This window comes from Candoia aspera, chromosome 2 (genome assembly GCF_035149785.1).
Source record: "Candoia aspera isolate rCanAsp1 chromosome 2, rCanAsp1.hap2, whole genome shotgun sequence".
NCBI classification, from domain to species: Eukaryota; Metazoa; Chordata; class Lepidosauria; order Squamata; family Boidae; genus Candoia; species Candoia aspera.
The window spans coordinates 18,046,697-18,067,541 of record NC_086154.1 but is presented as its reverse complement, the minus strand read 5'-3'; the positions used below and the strand labels follow the sequence as shown (position 1 = coordinate 18,067,541).

At 43.0% G+C, this 20,845-nt stretch overlaps 1 protein-coding gene across 2 annotated transcripts in view; it reads right to left on the bottom strand.

The window, feature by feature from the left end:
- The window catches only part of RPS5 (ribosomal protein S5), a 52,145-nt gene extending 31,857 nt beyond the window's left edge, over positions 1-20,288 (bottom strand). Inside the window, exons 1-6 of one of the 2 annotated variants that reach the window (XM_063291408.1) lie at positions 20,156-20,288; positions 18,729-18,834; positions 18,372-18,581; positions 15,102-15,230; positions 14,921-15,019; positions 13,572-13,646 (exon numbers count right to left, since the gene is read on the bottom strand). In XM_063291408.1, the coding sequence (XP_063147478.1) occupies positions 13,578-13,646; positions 14,921-15,019; positions 15,102-15,230; positions 18,372-18,581; positions 18,729-18,833 (612 nt within the window). In that variant the 5' untranslated portion in view covers position 18,834; positions 20,156-20,288 and the 3' untranslated portion in view covers positions 13,572-13,577. Of the gene's footprint in view, positions 1-13,523; positions 13,647-14,920; positions 15,020-15,101; positions 15,231-18,371; positions 18,582-18,728; positions 18,835-20,155 lie in introns of those variants that run through there. The other variant, XM_063291407.1, reaches the window with a different exon arrangement.
- Between the last annotated feature and the right edge of the window lie 557 nt (positions 20,289-20,845).

The window sequence follows — 20,845 nt, the reverse complement described above, 5'->3', positions numbered from 1 at the left end:
TGCATGTAAAAAAGGAACAGATTTCAATCTTGCACTTGTGACTTTTTTGACCCCCACCAGATACCCCTCCCTCTTATAGTAGTGTTCAGTCCTCAAAGATGGGCATACATGAGATTTTGGGCATATATGGAGAAATGATGCCTAAAGGTTGCCTTTTCCCTCTGCTCATCTTTTGAAATATCACAGTGAAGCCATTTTAACCTCACAACATACATGTCCTCCTCCAATCTTAATCTCCCATCCAATTCAACTCTTTTTCTGCCTTCTTCTATCCCGTCTTCTCCCTTCACCAACAGCCTAATGTTCTAAGTTCACACATTGTGCTAAAACATGGGTTGCTTAATTTACTGAACAAGCCACAGTTGTCTGGGTTTCCATACCGTACTATGACAGCCTTCCTCAACTGTGACACTCTCTAGATCTGTGGATATCACCCCCTAGAATTCTCAGCAATGGTCAGGCTGGCTGGGGAATTATGGGAGTTGAAGTCCACAGAACTGGAAGGCATCTGGGTTGGGGAAGCTATAAACCATTGTTGACAAACCACTCTTGGCTGGGTTCATATAATACACTAGGTCAGAACTCAAGAAGTTACATTATGCCTTGGTATGTCGTATGAACCTGGCCAGACTATCTCAGCTGCTCTCAACCAATCATACATGAGAAGAACTTTTCCCGCCATAATCCACTCTAGGATTATGAAGAAGGCCCAGCAGATGGGATTTCACAGATCCTCCTTACAGTTACTGCCTGATCAACAGGTGGAGAAGATATAATCTGCCCAGCCTTCAGATGACTGAGACTGCAACTCCCATCATTGCAGCCCAGAGTGGCTGGGGCTAATGGGAATTTGAATCCTACACTACCTGAGACCTTCAAGCTGAAGAAGGCCACTTTAGATCCTCTACACAAGCTCACTTGCAACTAAATCATTTGTGTGTCTGGAAGTAAACATGCCTTTTGCAGCTGTCTTGAGGGTATTCTCAACATTTCCTTTCTTTTAAGGTGTGAACTTCTACAGTGCTTCTACGCAAGGAAATGTCTGAGTTGGTAGAAAACATTCCTTTATTTTGCTTCACTTGGTCTCGCCTTCAAACCCAGTCAGCACTGAAGTTCCTGTTGTTTTTTTTAATGAGAAATGAGTATTTCCAGAATAGCCCTGGGGTGCCTCTGGGTTACAGGTGTTATACGTGAGACGGGTGAATTAAACCAACATTTCCAGCAGCAGCAACATCAAAGACAGTTCAAGGTGAGAGGTGTGATCCATATTCATGTCTGACTTCTCTAACCAGCTTACACCAGGAAACAGATCAGAATGTTGCCAGAGTTGAACTCAGGGAAATATTTGGCAGCAGGAAAGATCTCCAAGATCAAGAAATTTTTCTTTTTGGGAAAACTGAATTGATTCTCTACCCCAAGAATGTCAATTAGAGAAAAATGCCCAATGAAAGATTGGGAAAGACCTGTGTAAGGAAGAGGGGGCTTTTTTGCACAGGTGTATCACCTACCCCTTCAACCTGCCTTTCTCCACAAACCTCCTGAGGACATTGGAGTCCTGCTTTACAGGCCAGAGATAGATCACTTTCCTGTTGCTTCCAGCACTGGGCCTTCATACAGCCAGCCACACTGATTAAAGAAGAGTGCCATCTGCTGGCTTAGCTTCTCGTGAGATATCAAGCCAGCCTACAGATCCAGGAATTGTGGAACAGCTTGCAGGCCAGAGGCTCCCCACCACGCAGAAGTTACCTTAAGAAAGGCTCCTCTTTTACATAGACAAAGGAATGGTATAAACTGTCTATGATTATGCTAATTGAAGTGTAACACATCTGCAGGGCACCAGATTAGAAGTGTCCTTTTTAAACAAGTAACATCCAAACCAGTCTTTGGTTGACCTGTGTCTCTACAATGAACCCACTTCTGTAAGCTAGCTTTACGTTCTAATGCAGTGTTTCTCAATCTTGGCAACTTTAAGTTGCGTGGACATCAACTCCCAGAATTCCTCAGCCAGCCATGCTGGCTGGAGAATTCTGGGAGTTGAAGTCCATGCATCTTAAAGTTGCCAAGGTTGAGAAACACTGTTCTAATGCTACCAAACCACTGCCTTTAAAGGGAAGGAAATTATTGCTCATAAGTAGAATCTCCTTTGAGTTGTGCTTGTCTTCACCGACAAATCCACATCATTTTCTTGACAACAGTAAAGAAGCAGTTTGCTATTATCCACTTGCAGTTTTTCAGCATCCAGCCTCACAGCTATTGTGATCTTCCATTCAAGGACTAACCAGGTCTGAGATCTGCCAAGATTGGCTAGGTGAGGGGAAGAATTTTTATTGGGGAAACTATGGTCGGAGTAAATTTATCTTCCACTGTAGAATTTTTCAAAGCCCTTTGTACTGTTAATTGTTCTGCTAAAGCAATTTCCACACTTTTAAGTGCCACTGATGTGTTGAAAGAGTTTGTGAAAGGTGAAAGGTCCCCTGTGTGAGCACCGAGTCATGCCTGAGCCTTTGGGGGGATGCCGCTTTCGCGATGTTTTCTTGGCAGACTCTAGCCGGGTGGTTTGCCATTGCCTTCCCCAGTCGTCACCTTCCCCAGCAAGCTGGGTAAAGAGTTTAGATTTCCAATATTTTGCAAAAGAAAAAGAAAAAAAGAAAACCTGGCAGCTAATAGCAGTTGTTCATGCCATAGTGTGCATGGAGATGAGGTTGGCTTAAGATGTTTTTGGATCCCAAGGAGGGAATTCTAAGGCGCCACAGCAGCACAAGTTACAGCAAAACTTTGGTGAGCTGTTCTGGTCAAGTAATGGGGCTTATAGACCAGTTGAAATTTACAAGAGTTTGGGAGTAAAGACTGCAATGCAGCAGGCACACCATGGAGATGGGGGTTGGTAAAAACAAAACAAAGTCAAGATGGAGGCTGTGACTGTGCAATTGACACCCCATCTCTTTTTTATGTGCATCACACTTTAAAGCATGTGAAAAGAGGTGGGGCTTCCATCATGCAGTCCTGGCTGCCATGTTGACTTTTTTGACTTGCTCTACAGATCTCCCTTGTTGAACTGTTATCACGGAAGACTCCTATTTTTAAAAGGGCCAATTTGGAAGCATTCTCTGAAAATATCTATGTTTATGCATTACTCTGAGCCACATTGTGTGGCTTGGTTGAGTTTTGACCACTGTTTTGTAGCCAATTTAATAAACCATGGTTTACCTTTGGGGATCCCTAACATGACGCCTGGGAGCACCACTGTCTTTATGGACACATCCCTTGGCACCCACCCAGCCCTCTTTACTTCTTACCTTAATTTTTTAAATCTATTTAAAAGTGGGGCCCTAGTACAAAGCAGAGCAGATACTTCCAGTATCAGCCTTTGCCTGAATGCCTCTAGACCAAAACAGGCCCAACAAGCTTTTTCAGAAAATAAAAATAACAGGAGGTTGCAGCCCGTTGTTGAGTTTGGAAATGTGCCCAACTCTCTAGAAGAGGACCAAAGGTAACTAGACCAGATACGCAGCACACAAGGCTGTCCTTTGCATCACGCCCATCCATTGCAATGGAACATTCTCAGGAAAGGGCACATTCATCTTCTTGTTAGCCTTGTTCAGTCATTCAGGCACTTCCAAGTCTTTGTGACCCGAAGGACGTCATTGCTCCAGGATTGTCTCTCAGCAACATCTTTGCTTAAGCTTGGGTCATCCGTGATAGTAGCTTGCCACCTTTGCCCGCTTTTTAAATTCAGGCTGATTTTTCCAAGCCTCAGGGCTTTCTCCAGTGACTCTGCCCTTCACGTTATCTGTCCCAAACATTAAGCTCTACCTCCGCTCTTAGCAGGTAGTGAATTTTTTGTTCATAATGCAGTCCAAGGTATTTTCAGCAACTTCTCAAGCATCACAGGTCAAAGGTGTTCGGGTTTTTTTGTTCTGCATTTCTGGTGCTTCAGCTTTCATTTATTTACTTATTTATTGCTCACATTTAATTAGTATGCCCACTGACATGTGTTACATAGCTTGGACAATATGTACCTTTGATAACAAAGATGATGTTTCAGCACTTCAATATTTGGTCTAGATCTGTCACTGTTTTTCTCCTAAGTAGCAGAAACCCTTTTATTGCATGACTATGGTTACTATCCCTGTGAATTTTTGAGTCTAGGAAGATAAAACTGTTTTTCTTCCTCTCCCTCAGCTTTTTTTAAAATATTGAGCGGCAAACTGGCTTGTGCTGCTCTTCCTTCACATTCAACAAGAGAGTCCATAAGTTTTCCTCACGTCCAGCCATCAGTGGGATCGTCAGCATTTCTGTAGTTGTTGATATTTTTTCCTGGCAGTTTTAATTCAGTTTCTATTTCTTCCAGGCCAGTAATACTCATGATGTTTTCTGCATATCAATTACATAAATAAGGTGACAGTTGAAAACCTTGCCACACTCCTTTCTCCTTTTTCGTAATCCGTTCTGTTACTTCCTGGTCATCATGCATAGAAGTAGTCCTTGCTTAACAACCACAATTGGGACCAGAATTTTGGTTGCTAAGTGAAGTGGTCATTAAGCGAATCTGACCTGATTTTATGACCTTTTTTGCAGGGGTCATTAAGCGAATCACTGTGGGCAATAAGCGAACCACGTGGTGGTTAAGTGAATCATGTAGTTCCCAATTGATTTTGCTTGCCAGAAGCCAGCCGGGAAGGTTGAAAATGGCAATCACATGACTGCAGGGATGCTGTGATGGTCATTAAGTGTGTAAGTTGTAAGTTGTTTTTCCAGCACCAACGTAAGTCCAAACCATCACTAAATGAATGGTCATTAAGTGAGGACTACCTGTATTCTTCACAAGGCTAATTAGATGGCCTCATATGCCACAGTTTGTCATGATTTGCAATGTGAAAAGCCTTAGGGCAATAATTAAACCAATATGCCCACTGACATCTCCTTTGATGCCAGCCAAGCTTCCCAACTCACCTGCCTTTTACAAAAAGCATTGAAACCAATGGGCAGGTGATAAGCAAAGACTACAGATCAATGTGGCAGTCATCCTACATTGTCTTTATTTCCAAACAGTCTTGAGTACACAATGGGCCTTATATGTTTGCTTTGAAAATAATAATAATTAAAAAAAGATGGTTGGCTGAAGCCCAGTGCTTTTTTGGAAGTATGCCCATTTGCCCAGAAAAGGACAAAAGCAAGCAGAGAAAATATTTCTGTGGGTTAGAGCTGTACCCCACCTTTCTTCTAGGTGTTCAGAGCAGCTCAATAAAACCCCCTCCTTTGATTTTATTGGAGAACACAAAGGGATAATATGCAGCGAGCATTCTGGGAAATCAAGGCTTTGTAACTGGTTATATTCCCCATGGCAGCCTTTTTGGGAGGGACAGCATGTTCTCAATATTCCAAGTGTGTCCACTAAGCCCCCAAAGTTGGGGACCCCTCTAGCTGAATCGCTCCAAGAAGGGAGACGTAGGGATGGCACAATAAGAGCGAGGCAGGAAATTACCCCCCAGTGCTGAAGGACATTTTGATCAACAGGAAGCCACAGGGCCTAGAGGTAAAACTCCTTGCATCCGATATGCAGAGTCACAACTCGTTTCAGACAGTGCTGGAACCAGTGAACAGCAAGACCAGTATGACCTGCCCTGCAAGATATTGGCAGGGTCACCAGCAGCAAAGACGCTGTTTACCATCACGAGGGCCAACGTTTTTTCCGAAGGAGGCATCCATCAATTACAAGGAGTATCATCTTACAGAGCTACCAATACATCAAGTCCCTTTAAAAGAGCATTTTCACCCACATAACCAATACTTAAAATGGCAGAGGATCACATACGCCAAACAACTTCGCCATCTCCGTAACTGCACGGCAATTATCCATGCCAGCTCATCAGACACTCCATGTTCAATAGCAGTATACACCAGCAGCTAGAAGCTGGAGACAAACAGGAGGAAGACAATTACTAAAGCTTCATCTGGGCCACCTACAATTAACAGCTTGACTCCCTCTGGAAACAGTGCCCTGGGTGACAGGAACTCTGGTTTGGGATTGGCAGTCTAGTGGCTGCCAGATATTTTGAATTACAGTTCCCACAAACTAACCATTTTTCACAATAGTTGGCTGATGGGAGTTGTAGTTCAAAAAAATCAGGAGGACCCAAGTTGCCTATCCTTAACTCTGGCCAGACTGAGTAAGGCTATTCATAGATTCTAGCTTTTCCCTATAGGCCAATGGAGAATCCCGTGTGATGGCGTTATATGACAAAGGAAGCAAGTCATCCCTTCCCATATTGGAAGTGGATAAGTGGGTGTGTTTGCACAACATGTTAAAACTGGCTTAGCACAAATAATGTTCAGGATATGCTAAGGATATGTTCAGGTGTGTCTGCAGGTATGGTCAAAGATGATGTCCACAATGGTGTGATCAAAGCTTTGCCTGAATTTTATGTGCATCACATAAAACAGGCAGAGTTTTGATTACACTGTTGCAGCCACCATCTTGACTTTTTTGACCATACCTTAAGGACATCCCTGGATATGTTCTACCCCATCCTATATGTAAGAGAATGAGTCCTGAGTGCCACGAGGGAAAACGTGCCAACCAGAGTTTGTTGGTTGTCCTCCATGTCAGCCAGTATCCCAACCAACTTTGAACTGGCTGGGTGCTGACGCTTCCCTCCCCCAACCCCCATTTCTTTTTAATGATTTGGAACTTTCCTCCAGCTCCCTGGGGGCCTTTAATTCCAGCCTTCGAAAATGAGAAAAAGGGAGCAGCAAAACCAATAATGCTGGACCAGCTCCAGTTTGAGGCCATGCATGTTTTTCATCTCTCCCTGTGGAAAGGGGAAGAGACATGAACTCTCTCTTTGTCCTGATCAGGACAACATGCAAATCAGGACAAACAATGACTGAGGTAAGAAAGCCTATAAAAACCCATGGATAAAGATGACAGTTAAAGTGCTTCCCAAATAACGTTTAATCCGTCACCCAATTTGTCATGCTAGAGTCAACCACGTTAATACAATTAACTGCTTGCTAGATCATACAGATCCAAGATTTTGCTACCCAAGCCCCTTGCAACTTAACAGTCTGAGGACTGTGTAAGGCTAAGTAGTGGCTAACTTTCTCTATGCTGGTATTTTAAACAAAGCATTGCACTTCTTGCCTCCCCCCACTTTTTTTTTTGAGAGGCAGGAACAGGTTTTACAGAAAAAAGCTTTTGTTTGGAAGCAGTTTGAAGTCCATCATTCCTGTGTACATGCATGACTGAAGACTGAGACATCTTTGACTTGTACACACAATGAACGTACAGTATCTGAGTATATGATCTCTAGTAAAACTGGAATGGAAAAAAACCTTCCCTGATCTGATGACTTGCAGCAAGGATGGCATTCCAAGCTAATCTTTTCAAGTGCCAAAGTGTATGTTTTACAACTTCTCCCCCCTTGAAGTTAAATCATCTCCTTTTCCTGCCATCACAGATAAGGGATGAAGCATTTGAGAGAGCTAGACCGAGATGCAAATCTTGCTTTGAAAATGAACTTCCTGGCTGCCATGTGTAAGTTGTTCTCCAGGTCATGACGTGATGGAGCTGCCCTGATGAAACTAAGCAGATCCGGATCTGGATGGAAAACTCTGGCAGTTCCTTGGACACCGTCTTGACTCTCAAAGAATACTAGGAAACAAACACACAGATGACATGCACTTTGCAAAAGAATGTTGTCCATTTACACTCTTCACAAGACAAACACTGCACTATGATAGGGTTAATCCACTCTTCCACTATTGTAGAGTGAGATGGAAACCTCCCAGAACAGCCTTTCTCTAGAAACACTTACTGTAGTGCTGTTAAAAAATAGGTGCAAATGGAGCTAAAACGGTGGAGGGATGTCTCCCCCTCACACCCAATCTGTCCACAGAGACTCTGATTCTTAACTGGTCGCTGAAGATTTGGTTTTTGACCCTCTCAAAACGAATAACATCCAACACAGGGTTCCTCCTTGTGGGGGAGATGGGCAGTGATAAAAATGTGACAAATAAACAAACAAACCATCTCAGATACAACCAGGGCAGTTATGGACGGTGCTGATCCTTGTTTTACCAGATACATTATTTATCCAGGAGTAGTGGGAAAGTGCGAAAGCCATGTCAGATGATTCCATGGCCTGGGTAACTGGATAAAAGATTTTACAATAAATTACTTGCAACAGGGAAATCAGATGCTTTGAGGAGCAGAGAAGTCCCTGTGGCTAATGCTTTAGAAGGTACTATGAATCTAGCCTTTATACATTGAAATAAAGAGCTGAGCAGGATTTCAGTTGTGGCCAAAAAGTCATCTGGGCTTAAAGTCATTTTACAAACCTGCCCCTTATTTTATGAATGCAAAATCTATTCCCAGCTGTACAACATGGTAACAGACTTGGCAGAAACCCAGCAACAATATTCTGCGGCTTGAATGTTTATGGCTTTCAACATCGTCCATTAACATTTTCATCCAAGAAATTTAGATTTCATCTCTATGGAAAAAAACTTTTCAAAACTTTTTGCCTCAAGATGAAAAAGCACTACTCAGCGGTTCAATGTATACAAATAAAAAACCAGCAAGTTTAGCCTGAAAAGGAAACTCTTATCACATTTTCGCTGTTGTAATCTGTGATCTTTGGTGGGTTGACTCAAGTTCCAAGTAAGTCTTGGTCCTGTTGATGCAGGCCCAAAATAAGAGATTTCTTTCTTTCTTATTGCCTATAACTCATGTTGTTTAGGGGTTTCTCCCCTCCACTTTTTTTTTTTTGGTGGGGGGAGACCAATTTTTTTTTAAAGATATTAAGCGTGCTGCCTTTCAGAAGAAAAGGCTGGTTTTCAGTAATGATCTCAGGACATGTCTTTAATGGCATTTGCTAAGCTGTTATTAAGCATAATGCATTTAATTGCTTGACAGCTGTAAAGCTGAGATATCAAAAGGAACTTTAAAAGACTTCTTCAAAGTTTTTCGGCGGCCAAATGCTAAAACAAATTGATTACTTAAAAACGTTACAACTTCTGCAGGCGAGGAGGGATTAGCATTCAGTTGTGGTCAGAAAAAAAGCAAGTCACCCTGCAACTCAGCTTTCATATAAAATGTAATTTGGATCGCAGCTTTCAAATTTATCATCTCCAGTTACACAATGCCAGGGAGAACAATCCGAGCCCTTATATTTAATTACCTATGAAATACAAGGAACCAATCTAGCCCAACATCAAACACTACCAGGTTCACGTCATTCAGTAGAGGGGCTGGGCCACTGCAAGGAGGACTTTACCACCTTTGCTTCTAGGTGACCTCAACCCACCTACAGAAATGGCAAATGCTCAGGTTGCAGCAGTCCCTCAACACCCAGCCCACAAAGGCTGTAGGGAAGCTACTTGGCTCTTCATGTTGGAGAGCCAATTTGGTGCAACAGTGAAGATGCTGCACTAGAAACCAGCAGACTGCAAATTAGGCATGAAAACTGCTTGGGTGACTCTCTCTCAGCCAAAGTGGTGGTGCTGTGATGGCTGTGGTTGCGGGGGAAATAGGAATCAGATGCATGATGCCCACCACCTTGACTTGTACGAAGTAAAGGCAGGATATACATCTAATAATAAAACAATCGGCTTGCTCTTGTGTTGCATCCCACCTTAAGCAGATTTCATACCACAGCTAACAAAATTTTGATTCAAAAGTAGTTGGGCAGGGGGAATCTCATAGAGATTCAGTACCTCTTGCAACATGTACCAAACCATGACAACAAATAGAACAGCCTTTCTCAATCTTTTGACCCTGGAGGAACCCCTGAAATATTTTTCAGGCGGGCCTTGGGGAACCCCTGCACATTCAGGCTCAAACAGAGGCCAGAAGTTGCAAAATTATTGTGATCATTTAATGGGTAGGCCTGTATATATGCATGAACAATGTTTTTAAAACTAAAAATAATGAATGGAACTTGCCTCATCTGAAGTTGCCCGAATTTGATTTAATTTTTAAATTAAATCTCCCAGGAAACCCCTAGTGACCTCTCATGGAACCCTAGGGCACCACGGAACCCTGGTTGAGAAACCCTGGAATAGGAAGACCATTTTGCTGGGTTGAAGGTGAAGGCCCCCCATCTATTTCTCCAGCGACTAACAAGGTGCCTATAGAAAGGCCAAGACTGAAACACCTTTTCTGCTCTCAGTAGCCACCAATATTATTGGCAGCCTTTTTAATGCTATTTTTTGTCAGAATTTCTAGTCAGACTCCACCAGAAGTCCTCTTTACAGTGGAGTCTGCTGACCTCTTCAGTGTGGTATGTTTGTTGCACTTTTACTGAAAGGCTAACATCATTTATGACTGCTCGGATATAAACTGACATGAGAGGGCTTTACTATAAAACGTGGCTAAAGCAAGAAAGTGCCTTTGCGTAATTAGAAATGTAAAAATGGTTGGGAAAAATAAATGAAGGCTAGCATAGTGGAGAAGGGGTGGGGCTTTTGAGTAGGGGCCCCTGGATCTCGTCTACCTCAGCCACAGAAGCTCCTGGGTGACTTCTGAGCCCCTCTCTCTCTCTCAACCCAGCTGAACAGGGTTGTACTTGTGAGGACAAATGGGTGGAGAGAGTGCCATCCACACCACCTTGAGTCCCTAAGCGAAAAGTGGGACATAAATCTAATAAAAAAAAAAAAATGAAAAGGAACTCAAAAAGCCCCAGAAACCACATTTGATGAATGGGCTTCAAACATGGCAAATTCAGTTCAATATACACAGATGTCCATACTCCAGGAAATAAAGCCAGACTGCTCACTTGAGGGAATGATATTAAAGGCAAAACTGAACTACTTTGGCCACATAATGAGAAGACAGGACACCCTGGAGAAGATGCTGATGCTAGGGAGAGTGGAGGGCAAAAGGAAGAGGGGCTGACCAAGGACAAGATGGATGGATGATATTCTAGAGGTGACGGACTCATCCCTGGGGGAGCTGGGGGTCTTGACGACCGACAGGAAGCTCTGGCGTGGGCTGGTCCATGAAGTCACGAAGAGTCGGAAGCGACTGAACGAATAAACAACATACACAGATGAGAAGCAACTCATGTGGGCACAAAAAGTACAAACGTCATCTGGATATTAATAGGATTTGAACTAAAAATGACTAACCAGGAAAATTGTTTGCTGATCAGCTGCTGTAAAAAAAAGACAAAGTTCATGCTTGGAATTATTAAGGAACTTGAAACTGAACCACCAAAATAGGAATGCCTAAACCTCAAATGTGTGTGTTCCTGCGGTTGTGCATCTACCCAGCCCACCCCTGCCCCAAAGCAGCTTTCTGGCTTCAGATACAAAAAAGCTGCACCTCCCTGCCCAGTGCAAATCTCGAGTGAGAACATGCTTGGCAGGACTATGGACAGCAGCGTTCCTCAACCTTGGCAGCTCTACGCTGTGCAGACTTCAACTCCCAGAATTCCCCAGCCAGCAAAATCTGCACAGCGTAGAGCTGCCAAGGTTGAAGAACCCTGATGTACAGCACTGCCTCGTCCAAGAGATATCGTAGAGCTAGGGAATATGAAAAAGGAAAAAGGACAACCCAGATGAGTAAGCTGGAGCAACTCCCCTACCAGGAAAGACTACAGCAGTCAGGGCTCTTGAGTGGGAATGAGAGCAGACATAGGTACATCATGCCCACCATAGGGAGTATGAAGAGTAGGTTTTTCCTCGTATTTGCACTTGAGGTTAGCCACTGAATTGAAATACAGGTAGTCCTCGCTTAACCACCACTCATTTAGCAATGGTTCAGACTTACAACAGTGCTGAAAAAACTGACTTGTGGTTAGTCCTCACAATTACAACCATCAGTGTCCCCGTGGTCACAATTTCGAAGCTTGCAACCAGTTTGCATTTACGACCATCACAGTGTCCCACAGTCACGTGATCACCATTTTCAACCGTCCCAGATGACTTCCGGCAAGCAAAATCAGTGGGGAATGGCAATTCGCTTAATGGCCACGTGGTTCGCTTAACTGCTGCAGTGATTTGCTTAACCACCACCACAAAAAAGGTCGTAAAATTGGGTTGGATTAGCTTAATGACTGCGCTTAGCAATCAAAATTCTGGTCCCAGTTGTGGTTGTTAAGTGAGGACTACCTGTATAACATTTCATGTAGTATGCAGTGTATCAAACTTGCTATCAGCCATTGTGGTAACGGCAGCCAGCGTGACTGCTTTAAAGGGGAACCAAAAAGGTTCACGGAGGAGCAGGTAAGCAGAGGCCATTAATACCAATGGTTGTTGGCAGCTCTTGAATCGTAAGCTGCATGCCTTCATTCCTGGTTGCTGGGAAGTTACAGCATGGGGCTGTTGCCTTTCAGACCAGGCTTGTGAACTTCCCAGGCATCTAATTGGCTACCATGTGATGTGGAACGTTGGAATAAATGCACCTGTGGCCTAACCTAGTAGGGTTCCTATCAAGATACACGTGTACTAATTTGGTATATTCTTCTTGCCAGCACCATACTGGGAATTGTTTAAAAGAATACAAAAACAGCAAAGGGCTGCCCAAAAGTTAACAATCCTGCCTCACCCTGCTGCTTCCTGCTGCCCAAGAAGCCAGAAGAGATGGTTGGCTAGACTTGCTATCTCCAAGAGACCCACAGCAAAGGCCCTAAAATGTATTCAGAACATATTCATCCGTTTCAATTGGCGGCTGGGCAAAAGGTTCTGTGAAAGAACTGGAAGGATTCTTCTTTTCCAGGTAAAGAAAAGCAGACTGACTGATCTTTGCCTGTTCCTACAAAATTATTGATCAATGAATTATGGAAAGATCATCGAAGACTCTGGTGAGTTTAGCTCTCATTCTTCCAAAAGGCCTCCTCCAGAAAGCCTCAAGTTCCATCTGGCTTGTCTTCCTTTACACAATTTCCCCTTTTTCATAATCCCTCTCAATTCTTGCATCCATTATATCGCACATGCTTGAAAAATCTCTTGTGTAAATCCTTTACTATCCTTTTTTTGGGCACATTTATTTATCTATTAATTTAATACCCACCTTTATTATTTTTATAAGTAACTCAAGGCGACGAACATACCAAATACTCCTTCCTCCTCCTATTTTCCCCACAACAGCAGCCTTGTGAGGTGACTTGGGCTGACATACTTCACAACTAACCCATGGACCAAGAACTCTCCTTGCCCCAGTTGTGCATCTGGGTTAATAGATATGGCCCATAAAACTCTGTTGAAAGAGTCCCTGCATCATGCTAAGTTCACCCACCTGGTATGGGTTGGCTGCAAACCAAGGTGACCAACAACAACTACAGGAGCAGCAGCTCTACACGTATGTTGTGGTGCTTCTATAACCACTTCTCGTTCATTGCTCTCCTCTTGCCTTGCCACGTTAACCGCAACAGCCTGCCTTCCGGATCATTCTCCCAAATCCCGGCCCACCTTCCAGAAGAGGCCCCTTTAGAAAGAAGCCCCAGTTATCATGTCTGTTATAACCCAACCAGGCCACGCCCTCAAATCTGCTTCGACAAGTGAACTGCAACACAAAAAAGTGTAACGGTATGAAAATGAGGATTTATTTGCTTTGGGCTTCCAGGAACAACTCTTCAGCGGTTGGACTTGGCCACGCGCTCCAGCTCATCCTTCTTCTTGATGGCATAGGAGTTGGAGGATCCCTAGGAACGAGGAGGAGGAGGAGGAGGAGTTACAGTTTAAGCAAGCACACAGCCAGCCTGATGTTGTCACTGAAGATGTCCCTTTTAGCCTCCCCTTCTCTCCCACCCTCCAAACCACACAGATAAGTGACTGCAACAGAACTGTTTTCACATACATAACTGGAAAAGCCAGTCAGGCATCACTACTCCAGAAACTGCCAGAAACCCTTATTGTACAATTACCTGATTACACGTCAGACTGTCACCAGTTATGTTAACGTTGTTTGTAGCAGCCATTTAAGAGCCGCTTAAAAGCTGCAGCCAGAGGAACAGCCAAAGTGGCAGAAGGGTCCCTTCCAATCGTTAAGCATTCTGCTGGCATCCCCAAAAGCCTCAACAACGTGGCTCTGAGCCTAGGCATGGGAGTCAGAAGGTTAAGAGGGCCTGTGAGGTGGGTGATACTGTACCACTTGCTGTTGGCCTCAGTGGCCATATTTTTTGGGTTACTGATTTATTTTTGTTTCGCTACTGTTATTAGTGTATTTCTATTGAGGTTTTTAACCCTGTTAGCCACCCAGGTCACTTTACAAGATGGGCGGCTATATGCATCCATGAAATCAATCAATAAAATAAATACATTTCACAAGGCCAGAGTTCTATTGACCACCTGCACTTTTTGTTTCCTGCTAATGCTTGCAGGCTACTTGTAATGATAGCTATTTTTGCCAAATAATGAACACCCAGGACTAGAATGAAGGCAGGAAAGAGTTGGGCTGCACCTTAAAATGAATGTTTAATCCAGCACAGATCAGCAACTTTAGGGGCATCATATGACAACACATGCAACCACAAAAACACTGTCTTCTTAAATAGCTGAAATCTCACTAATAATTTTGGTGTTCTTGTTTGAAATCCCACGAGATTGTTATTCTTGTTTCAAATCTCACAACGCTTGAGGATACTAAAAAGATTCCAGCAAATTATTTTGCTTTAAGGGTCCCCAAATGCCATTTTGCTTCCTCTGCATTACTGGAAAAGCTTTCATAGGCCCAAACCAAAGTAAACAAATGTGTCTACTGAAATTTATAGGACTGCTATGGAGGCCCAATTTAGCACCACTTCACTGGGCTTCTGCTGTTTTTCCAGAGGACTAGTTAATTGACTGAATTGGCTCAGATGGGCCAAAGACAAATACTCTTAAGACTGTTATCTTTTATTCCAAGGTCTGTGGTTCCTTAAACCCAAGAGCCATCTTCTCCGTAGCTCAGCTCAGCTCTCCATTCATTTATTCTTACCTTTGCTGCATTTATCAGCTCATCTGCTAAGCACTCAGCTATAGTCTTTATGTTTCGGAAGGCAGCTTCACGTGCTCCAGTGCAAAGCAACCAGATAGCCTACATGAAGATATAGGAGATATATTCACAAAAGAGTCAACTGGGTCTACATCAATCTACCCCTCTTGATAAAAACTCCTACCTGATTGACACGGCGCAGTGGTGACACGTCAACAGCCTGCCTCCTCACTGTGCCAGCTCGACCGATACGTGTAGAATCCTCACGAGGGCCACTGTTGATGATGGCATTCACCAGGACTTGGAGGGGGTTCTAGAACAAAGATCAAGCAGGTTTAAACTATGTCTGGGAAAGGACTAAAGAGCCAATGTTACCCAGAAAATAGCCCAAAATGTTAAATATTTTATAGCCAGTTTCCAGAAGCATGTTCCACACAAATGATTAGCACCTAAATAATCTGCATATCTAAATTTTAATTTTTTACATTTAATTTTTTTTAATTGGAGTGCGATTTTAAAACGTTACGGGTTCATAAAAAGTAAACATAGCTCAAAGATGTAACCATGAATGTAACTAATTTTATTCTACTATACTTGCTAATACTAAAATCTGTCTCTAAAACTGCAAAGGCAAAATAATTGAGGTGATAGAGAAGATTTATGCATGTGAGATTCTCCAATTATAACTTTAGTTGTAATTGTTCCATAGTTGTATACAATATTCACTATTCCGAACAGAGGCATTTGGTGGTAGACTACGTCTGAAAAACCACAAGCCCTGCTTGCTCTGGAAGATCTACTTCCAGGAAAGTAAGAGATCGCCTTTGGAACAGCTGGATCATCTTCTGGAAGAAAATGAAACATTCTTGCCCCCAGAATGAGTTTAGCACATTCCTAGTTTTCTCCTAAATTACTATAATCTCTCCCTGTCAACCATGCCACTTATGAAAAATTCTCCCCACTTCACCCAACCAGAGACTTGCCAATGAATTGTGATTCCCCAAATTCCTTTTCTGTTTTGCATTATTCCAAAGAAAGAGAAAATCCACCTTGCCAATATCAGTTCTCCCCATTTTCTACCATGGATACTCTAGCTTTGTTCTCTAATATTATAGTTTCCTCCTCCTTGTATTAAGAGAGACACAAGATGGAACTTTTAATTGCCAGAAGGCAGAGACTTTTTTTAAAGAACAGCCTGAGTTACTGTGAGTTACAAATGTTATTATTTCACCAATAAAAGAAATAGCGTAAGTAGCTATTGTTGAATTGATTCCTGATACTAGAGGGATTTAGTTGTCTGTGTAGGCCCTGGAAATCAAACTCGACTTGAGGGAATAGCTATCCTGAAACTAACCAAGGAGAAACAACTGCACCATCCCACTGTCTCTGCCCACTTACCCAGACCCTCCTGCACAAATAAAGCCCCCAACCCAGAAAAACTGTGCACCTGTTATAAAATACTTCTGTAGCAATCACTTTGCAGCAACTGCTCTGAAGAAAGCAAAGGGAATCAATTTAACTTTCCTACAACACATCCAACCGCCCAGAGTCCCCCCTTTTTTGTTAGGGTTATTACAAATGGAATTCTCTCTTCAAAAGGTATATTGTGGAAACTGTCAAAGATAACCTTTATCCCCTTACCCTGCTTTATTTGACAAATAGAGGACAATTTGGATTAACAGTGGCTGACGTGGAAAACAAACTGCTATATCACTGATAATTATTTATTCTCTACATCAACTTTGGAGTAAGTTTCATGTACTTCCTACAATCGCAACTGTTTCTAAAGGAAGGCAGAATAATTGGGGCTTTAATTGTTGCTTGAATTAAGTATCTGCAAGTATCTGTAGTTATTCCACTTCGTGGACAATACTCAAGTTTTAAACTTCAACTTTTAAACTTTAAACAACAAAACAGATAACTAAAAATTCCACTGACCTTGCGGGGAAAGGCAAATGTTATAAAAATAAATGTTACTTCGAAGTTGATGTATCTTTCTAAGGTAGCCCTAGGCCAATACCTTTAGATTATTTCAATAAAGTTGAATGCTTCTTCCAGTAAAGGCTACATTTGGTAGACGCCTCACATTACTCTCAGTATTGAAATAAGTTTTGACTTTTAACTCGGTAACACTTTTTAATATTGCTAAGGACGGTTTATTACTTATTTCTAAGAACTTTGGACTATAGAGTTGGACTATCTTATATCAGTGGTCATTGCTGCTTATGATCTTAAAAAGGGGCTAATCTTTTTCACTTTTACTGAAAACTCAGAGAATGTTTTTTAAAAGGTTGCCTATCAACCCCATTATTCTGGAAGTATAAAATGGTCAGGGACACTTACAGGTAGTCCTTGCTTAACAACAATTGAGGCTGGAATTTCAGTTGCTAAACAAAGCGGTCCCAATTTTGTGACTTTTTTGCAGTGGTCGTTAAGTGAATCACCGTGGGTGTTAAGCGACCCACTTGGTTGTTAAGCCAATCACGCAGTTCCCCATTGATTTTGCTTGCCAGAAGCTGGCCGGAAAGGTTGAAAATGGCAATCATGTGACCACGGAATGCTGAGACAGTCATAACTGCGAACTGGTTGCCAAGCACCCAAATTGTGATCACATGACTGCAGGGAGCACTGGTTGTAAGTCGTTTTTTAGCACCGTTGTAAGTCTGAACCATATGAAATGAATGGTCATTAACTGAGGACTACCTGTAAACTGAATCAGGGCTAACAGCAAGGTACACTATTAACTATTTCCTAAGGCTGTGCTATAAGAGCCAAGGAGATTGCAGACACATACCTGTCTCAAGCACATGTAAAGAAGAATATCAAGAAGCACATAGAAAGAAATACCCTAATCAAGGAACTACCAAGGAGAAAACCACACCCCCACCAGCACGGGCAGGGCAAGCTACGGTATATAAACAGAGAGCAAACACCACCCTCCCTCGCACTGACAATGTTACCTAGTCAGGTAATGAAATGTTTGCAAGTAAACAACTGAGCTCAGAGAGCACCAAGGACTCCCCAGATATTCTCTTCTATAAAGAAGGATGGGGGAGAGGGTGAAGCTATAATTAAACATTTTAGTTTAGTTAGTTTAGTTTCAGAGAGGCTTTGGGTATCTGCAGGCAACTGAGCTTCAGAGTGTACACTGTTGTCCAGGATTGAAGAACTGTGTACAGCATCCCTATTCCTCAAAATAAAATTAGTCAAATGCAAATTGTTTTACTCTTGAATGGGAAACAGTAATGGGCTTCAAAAGTAGATTTCTTAAGAAAATGAGCAAACACAATAGCTATCCATCAAATATAGTTATATCAGACCTGTAATTCCATGTACGTGGCTTATGCCTCATTCATATTATAGATATTTCTTTCTAGTAGGTATGACTTCATCTTTCCTTCTCCTGGCCCTCTCCAAGTAATCCCGTATTTCCACAGAGCAATCCCATGCTTACCTCTCCTGTGAGTAGATGGATGATCTCAAAGGCATGCTTAATGATGCGCACTGTCATGAGCTTCTTGCCATTGTTGCGCCCATGCATCATCATGGAGTTGGTGAGGCGCTCCACAATGGGGCACTGGGCTTTACGGAAGCGCTTAGCAGCATAGCGCCCAGCACTGTGAGGCAAATACTTAGCATATTTCTCTTTCACAGCAATGTAATCCTACAAAAAACACAAGTAAAGAGCCATGCATTAGGAGGCAGAAATATCAGAATAAAACTCTCTTCCAGCCACAAAGCCAGGTCTGAAGGCAACACCACTCTGCAGACCTGTCTTCAAAAATTTACTCTGCAACTTCTCTTTTCATACCTGTAGGGAGATATCACTGATTTGAACATCATCTGTGCTCCACTTTCCAAACAGCTTGATATCAGGAGTCTCTGCCACAGCAGGGGCTGTCTCCCAGTCAGTCATTCTAGAGACAAAATAAAAAGCGATTAGGGCCTGAATTGGCCCCCTCCTTCAATAGCTTGCGTCCTCCCTCCTAACATTGACTTTTTGAATAGACAATTTCAAGCAAAGCTCTACCCATGCTATGCATGTAAAAAAAAATTAGTCCAATTATCTTTTCATGATTCAGTTTGTGAAGAAACTTAACTTCACAGCTCCAGTTTGTAATCAACACGAATGATGTAGACAAGCTAACACAAAGAAAGTCACAATGGCCATTTATCCAAATGGCCCGTGATTCCCATGTACATGAAAAACATGATGCACTATATGTGCATTCATTTAACAGGGTTAGGCATCAGGCTACAAGACCCGTTATGCCCATATTTCCAGAATAATTGTAGTTGTCAGCTTTATTCACAAATATATGACTATTATGCTCCCTCTTTCCAAGTTCAGGCTTATCAGACAACCCAAATTGTGGTAATAATGTGATGTGCATTGTAGAAGAGCACCCATTCTACAAAATGTTGAGGCTGTCATTGACTCTGCTTACATAAGTTAGCTGGAGAGACAGGTGGGGATGACTGTAATAGAAAACAAAACTGTGGAGAAAAAGCTGGGGGAAGAATGGAAAACGGCATATAAGGGGACAGAAAGAATGGGTGATAGGAAAAATGTTACAATCTACAGAATACACAAAATGCCAGCACACCAATAAGGGAAATGAAGGTAGAGCAGTGCAGAATCATGCAAGCTGAAAATGAAATCTATGTGGAAAAATGCCACGAGGTACAACTTTCTTTCGCTCTCAAAAGTTTTTCCAAACTCAGAACACCTTAACTTAAAATCCCGAAAGTTCATTTTAGAAATTAGGAGACGCCAAGGATCACAAAGACAGCGTCACTGGCCAAGTGGGGATTTGAAGCCCGGCCTCCCCATTCCTCTCCCACTCTATGCTGGATCGGGACTACAACTCCCATAATTTTAGTCAGCATGACCACGGTGGAACCATGGAAATGATCCAAGTTCCAGCATTATCCGAAGGGCGCAGGCTGGCTGGCCCACAAAACCCGTCTCAGTAGAACTGCCGTTGCTTTATTATGTTAGCCTTTGTTAGATTTTATTATAATATTATTACGTTTATTATATTAAGGTATGCCACCGTGTCCAAGACTTCTCCACTCCGCCGGATCACGTGCCCTTAAGGGCTCCCCGGCCTCATTCTCAACCGACCCTACCCGCGCACCCCCAGGCCTTTCCCGCAGAGCCTCTCTTTGCTCCCACCCTCGAACCGAACAGGATCCCGCCGCGGCCCTCTTAGCCTCGCCGAGATAAAAGCTCACTTGAAGACGCTCCGCTCCCCTCCCCGCGTCCCGCTCGCTGGCTCAGGCAGAAAAAGGCCGCACGCGGGGTTACCCTGAGACTTATCCACGGGCTACCGGCTTCCGGCGCATTTGCGCATGCGCTGATCCTCACCCCGTGGCTCCAGTCGGGGCCGAATAAGTCGTCGCATGATTTGTACGAACCTCGTCGCATGCGGAGTTGGGCTTTTCCAATTCTGAGCTGTGACAGATGATGAAGGGCTTGAGGACAAAAGTGGGCTTATTAACATCATCGTTATTATTGAGGCGGTTTGCCTTTTTTTCCGCATTCACTCCTCTTTCCCCGTTATCAGTTTTATTTCTCTGTATTTGAACTGCTCGGTAGGTTGAGCTGCCCGATCTGGGCTGCAAAACTCCGGACGCCCACGAGATGGGAGCAAAGAGACACAGAGAGTGCTAACGCCGGGCTGCCATCTCGCCCGGGTTTTTGCAACCCGCATCTGGGGGCCCTAATGTCCCCGTGATTTCTTTTTCTCTAAACATTGGCAAGGGAGATCTTGCATATTAAAAGTTTGTCTTCTGTTTAGGTGCGTTTGGATCAGCTTCCATCGCTTTGTTTACTCAAATTTGAGGTGGAGCACAATCTGTTTATTAAAGTGAAAGTAAGCTGCCTTTAGTGGGACGGGTGGCGCTGCGGGTTAAACCGCTGAG